The sequence below is a fragment of the Diabrotica virgifera genome, chromosome 6 (assembly GCF_917563875.1).
Source record: "Diabrotica virgifera virgifera chromosome 6, PGI_DIABVI_V3a".
Taxonomy (NCBI): domain Eukaryota; kingdom Metazoa; phylum Arthropoda; class Insecta; order Coleoptera; family Chrysomelidae; genus Diabrotica; species Diabrotica virgifera.
Genome location: NC_065448.1, coordinates 213,262,589 through 213,268,654, shown reverse-complemented (window position 1 = coordinate 213,268,654; position 6,066 = coordinate 213,262,589). Strand labels below are relative to the sequence as shown.

The window sequence follows — 6,066 nt, the reverse complement described above, 5'->3', positions numbered from 1 at the left end:
ATCTCTCAAAATCAACGCCCTCTCAAAATCATCACAGGGTCGATCCCATCGACCAATTACAAATTCAAAACACTCATAATTCAATCTGAACCAATAAGGAAAAAGTTTAATCCTTCCTTCTTTCATCATTGACCAATAGAAAAAAAAAACAAAACATGTTTTAAGTCCAATCTACTCAAAAGGGAACCATCAAATATCAGTTTGCAAAGTCAGCAAACCTCTCCCAGTTCCACAGTTCTCAGGAAAAATATTGTTGAGTTAGCGATCCTACACCTGCGCTCTTTGATATTGATATGAGCACGTTTTGTGTATCCAAAAACCCGGCGTCAAAGGCCATTATAATATACAATGTAACTCTTTTCTACATTGCAAACTGACTGTTCTAAGTTCTATTTTCGAGCGATAATATAAACATTGAAAACCGAATGTAGATATGTCTACAAAATAATATAACGTCTTTCTTTTAACAAGAGGGATAAACTACAAAATCTCACGTATTTTTTTTGGAACAGAGATAAATTCAATGAATTTACTTAGCATATGAAGCGATATTCTTATGTCTACAGGGTGAGACAAAAATATGTAACAATGACATGAGTTCTTTTGAACCGTTTCAGAACCTTTCTGCCTTTACGTGAATTTTGACTCCGCCTTCGCGCAGCTCCATGGTCAGGAGTGTTTGCACTATCTCTATCTACCTAATTCAGTAAATAGACTTGTGAAGATCAACCTTGAGGTAGTACAAAAGTTGTAACTTATATGGTACAATAAATAGGACTATCTATTACTAGAGAACACCAGAAAAACTACCGATTTACATATCACAGTATGAATAAAAAACATTGGCCTAATTTATTTTTATTAGACACATATGATTAACTCTAATGAAAATCCTACGACTATGTACACAAATAATACAAAACTAAATAGTTTAATCCTAAATTAAGTATACAGCAATATTCACCAACATAGTAGGTGATCGAAATGAGTCAGTTTTTAAAGGATATAAATCAAATTTTTGGTTATCTTGTCACAGATACAATATCAGTGTACACATTAATACACAAAGTATGTGTTAGTAAATAAAAAATGTCATTGTAGAAGATACAATCACAACATATAGTGTATGTCATAATATGTGCATACCATATCGCACCTCCGCTTAAATAGTGTCACAACTCAAAAAAATAATAATAAAAACGGTTTTATTGCACCAGCAGTTTAATAAAACTACAAAATATTATCTCAAAAAGTGTTACGTTTATAGTTCAAGTATTTGTCGTTAGATGACATTAGTCATTATATGGTTAACCAAAATCAATGGTGTACCATACATAAACATTGTCACATATCGACTTGTGCAAGGCATTTGTCAATCTAAGATGTTTATAAAGCGTCTTTTGTCGAGTTAAGACAGTATACAGGGTGTCCCCGAAAATAGTGCGTTCCTTTAAGGTATAAATATAATACACAATGTAGAACAAAAAAGTCCTATAACATTTTTTTCTAAAGTTAACCATTTCCAAGAAAAAAATTACATTGTTCTTCAAAGTGAATTTTTATTTTTAAGTTTAAATGACATTGCAACGTGTTGTAGAAGAACTTGTGATTGTGAAAATTTAACCTAATCCAACCCCTTGCTTATTTACTATTTTAGGTGTGATTTTTGGGGTTGCTGACATCAGTAGGTACCTACCTGCAAAAGAATTATTTCTTGTTTTAATAATACGTCATTTTTACTATTATCTGAATTAATTACGGTTTTATAATTAAGGCTCGGAATTTTACATAAATTATAACTTTTACTTAAGGAGAACGGAGCAAAATGTTGAGCCATGTCAAAATTTTCAATGTGTTTTAAATGTATCCATTTTTTTCGAATCCTGAGAAAACTAATAAATACTTTTGAAAAATTTAAACGCAGAAAGAAAGATTACATTACCGAGGGCCGAAAGTCCCTGAAAACTTCTATAATTGTTTATTTTAATATGTTACAGGGGTGAAAATAAAAGAGAAAATTTAGTGTCATTTTTAATTACAAACATTTCATTCAGAAGAAACGTTTTCTTTATTCTAAGGGGCTTTCGACCCTCGGTAATAAAGTAGTCTTTCATTCTGTGTTTTAATTTTTCAAAAATACTTATTAGTTTTCTCAGTACATTGTCAGTACATCTCAGAACATTGAATTCGGGACTTCGTTGGTGGCCACAGAATGAGACCATTCCTACCAATTCAACGATGAAGATAAGTGGTGTCCAGAAGATTTTTCACAGCCCTGGGGCTCCATCGTGAATAAACCACATTTCACGTCGTGTTTGCAAACGCACTTCAGGAAGTACCGGCACAATATTTTACAAGAAATTTATATGCCTCTCCATTTAGTGTTCTGGGTAATTCATAAATGCACACTTTACCCGTTCTGTATCCTTAACAAAGTAACTGATATAATATTTTTTTTAATACCCAAAATACCTACTTGTTAAGAAGTAAGAAATACCCATTCTTTTACAAAATAACATTAAACAAACCAAATTCTTGGTTTGTTTGATGTGAGGGGACGACCACAGACAGAGTGGAAAAATGTAAACACTAGACCCCTGCAGAAGTGGTATCCTTTGGTTGATATTTAGATTTCTTTACCTACCAGATGCAATTGACCTACAAACCTACTATTTTTATTTATGACTGTTTATTTTTAAATTTCTGAATTACGTTGTTGCCAGACTTCAATTTGCATATCAAAATGTATTTTCGTTTTTTTATTTTTCGTTGTGATTACTTTATTCAAATTTATCATTTATCACTTATTTATCTTTATTTTTGCAGTATTTTTTGTTTAATGTTGTTAATTGTATTTAAAGTTACATCATTAAAAAGTATAAGCCTGTTAACCAGATAATAATAATGATATTATATTCGGTACTGCAAGAGCCACTTTTGATAAATATTTCATAAATTTTTCGGTACTTTATCTGTATAGTGTCACAACTCAAAAAAAAATTTTTTTTTAATAGTTATAGCAGAATTAATACACTATTTTGTAGAGTTTCAAAAACATTTTTGTAACTGACTAAAATAGTTATTATCCTAATTTTAATAGTTTTTGAATTAAACCCGGAAAAAATACAGCACTTTGAAACGTCATTTTCTCGACTTTGCTTTTTTGACTTATGACACTATTTGAGCGAAGGTGCGACATGATAAGAGCAATAGTGATACAATATATAACAAAGTCTCATTTGACACTTCTTGCTGTAGTTATAAACTGAAATATTTCTCAGATAAAAGAATCTCGGTAATTTTAACAATATTTGATTTACATCCGTATATAAAAACAATTTAAATACAATCTCCACAGAAGAGAAATTTATAAAATTCAGTCTCGATCAGTTTTCATTCTCTTTACTGAAACCATCTCACTACCCTGCGAATTAGAATCTTCAGAAAATGTCATGTGTGAAGAAGAGAAGTCTGTAGGCCCTTGGGAATCACTGACTGTCGAAAAACCTTAAATAAAATAAATAAAAATTAATTACTAAATATTTTTATGGCAAAATTTTTGTAATATGGAACTTTCTAGGGATACCATTAATTAAATGGTCAGTCACTCTGTATAAACTATACTTTGCAAAAATTCATGCAATTTTCACCCTCAATATCAACTGTTAACCTTATGAAAATATCCTCATAATAGGATATAATTGACAGAAGGCTACGACAGCATTTGCCACATCCTAGAACCTTTCAAGGGGTAGAAACAGTAGCCCTCGAGATTTGGAATGATAATGATCAAGACCAAATAGCACACTGCATTTGTAATATAAAAGTAAATATCTTTTATTATTGAACATAAGCCAATGAATCAAAAAACAAAATGTTGAGAAAGCCTAAGGCTACAATGAGTTTTGATTTCAATATTTTATGAATGCTAGAATATTCCACAGGGTGTTCCTAACTTTGAGAAAAAAACAGTATGATTATTACACCCAGTATACAATGACATTTACCTGTCTAGCAACAACATTATAACAGAGATATTCTTAAATATTATAAACAAATCTGACAACAGGTTTAGGAAATTCGAGACATCAAAAATGTTCCAATTTTAAGATGGTGGGTTAATTTCTTGGAGAAATGTAAAACAATAACATAATTTTCGGTGTTTTTTGTGGAGATTAAAGCAAAAAACCATATAACGTTACATAAACTTACAAGTGTTGGAATCTTCGGCTAAACTAAAATTTGAATTTGAATTGGAGGTATCCAAAACAGTACTTTTCCTCATATTCTCCTTATTTTCTCTATGTTTCATGGATTTTTTGGGCTCTGTCACTGGCACCCATTTATATATTTTCATTGTAGTATCTCCAATTGTTACCCATTTCTTCTCCCTTAAATTTTTTAATTGAAAATTAAGAGCCAAATCAAGAAAAAAATAAATGAAATTAAGAAAATCACAACTCACCAATGTCGGACACGATCTATAACATTCATAACTTTTTTAATATCATCTTTCGCTCTGCTACGAGTCTCTGCACGAATAGAGCGAGACATTTTGTTTTCTTTAATACTTAATATATCCGAATATCTACACAAGATAAACTTATATTACTTAAAAATACGACGAAAAATAAGTTTTACAATTTTTATTCCTCCATATTGGCACAACCAAAATTTAACTTATACAATTCATATCGATTTTGTTTGAACATTTCGATTTTAGAATCGAAATGCAGATAGTCACAATCATCCAATCAGCTGTGCTTATTTAACTGCGAGAGCTAATTCAGCATACATGTAAATAAAAAGCTAAAGTCTGTTACGCACGGGGAGCTATACATACAGGGTGTTTCTATACATACACAGATACAAGAAACGATATAAGAATTTGAGTCAGACACAGATTCTTGTACAAGAACTGCGCCAATTTCTGCGCAAAGAGCAAAAACGTAAAACCTGCTGGTAAAACATCTAAAATGTCATAGTTACTTACTCATAATGGCGGCTGAAATGAAAATGGGATAATGTATTGATGAATTTATTTGTGTTTTTGTAGGTATTATTTATAAATCTTTTATTGATACTTAATACCGTTTGGTATGGACTACTGTTCTACTAATAACCATATATTTAGCTCCTAGTAAAGTTCAAACTATAAATTTAGGTTTCATGATGCATAATTTTTTAATAGACGAAAATACAATAGTTCCTAATTTGGATCAAACTGAAGATAATTCTAATGCAAATATTTTAGCACGAATATCAAAACAAAATAAAAACACAAATAATCAACCTCAGTCAACGTAAAATTCTGGTTAACATTAAAATGTTAATTATATAAAAGTTTATAAATTTTATAAAATATTTAAAATCAGCTGTGTCTGTAGATGCAGTACTACCATAACGTGACACAGGGTGACAAACAAAATTTCGACCAATCACGTGCCGAATTTCATACAATTTTCGATACAAGAACTTGCATAGTGTCATACAGGGCACAAATGTACGTACAAGAAATGATACAGGAAAATGTATACAAGAAACGATATCAGAAACGATATTAGAAATGATACAAGAAAATGCTAGTGTCATACAGCCTTTAAACTATCGCTGTGTCTAGGTACACGCTAACATGTACGCAAATAAAAAAGTTAGGTACACGCGAATTAAACTTCATCAAGTCAGTGACGTCATTATTTAGCGTGCGCAGTGACTTTATATTTTGGTACACGCTATTTTGATATTTTTAGTGTTTGTTGTTTGTTTGATAGAAAATATTTTTATTAAGGGAAGGGGAAGGGAAGCAAAACTATTCAGATGTTTCAAACTTAATTATTGTAATAAAATAATATGTATATTAAAGTATATATATTTTATTCAGGTTAGCAAAATAAATATTAGTTAACATGATATATACAAAATACTGCTAAAATCATTTTTATACGTAAGTTAATTATACCAGTTTATATTGGTGTTTATTTTTGCTGTGGTGTTTATTTTTATTTATACAGGGAGTTGAACTTGTTACGATTTTCATAGAAAATTGGTTATAACTTTGTAAATATA

At 30.4% G+C, this 6,066-nt stretch overlaps 1 protein-coding gene across 1 annotated transcript; it reads right to left on the bottom strand.

Annotated features, from left to right (window-relative positions):
* Positions 1 to 842: 842 nt before the first annotated feature.
* Positions 843 to 4,736, bottom strand: LOC126886700 (B-cell CLL/lymphoma 7 protein family member A). The gene is made up of 3 exons (XM_050653695.1): positions 4,466 to 4,736; positions 4,213 to 4,391; positions 843 to 3,507 (listed from the first exon to the last, which is right to left on the bottom strand). The coding sequence occupies exons 1-3, from the start codon at positions 4,552 to 4,554 to the stop codon at positions 3,377 to 3,379; spliced, it is 399 nt and encodes a 132-aa protein (XP_050509652.1). The 5' UTR covers positions 4,555 to 4,736; the 3' UTR covers positions 843 to 3,376.
* Between the last annotated feature and the right edge of the window lie 1,330 nt (positions 4,737 to 6,066).

Coding starts and splice junctions, on each gene's coding strand:
- LOC126886700 (XM_050653695.1), bottom strand. CDS start 4,554: ATGTCTCGCTCTATTCGTGCAGAGACTCGTAGCAGAGCGAAAGATGAT. Junction 4,392..4,465: donor ATAGATCGTGTCCGACATTG/GTGAGTTGTGAT, acceptor AAAAAATTTAAG/GGAGAAGAAATGGGTAACAA. Junction 3,508..4,212: donor AGCCGAAGATTCCAACACTT/GTAAGTTTATGT, acceptor ATTTTATTTAAG/GTTTTTCGACAGTCAGTGAT.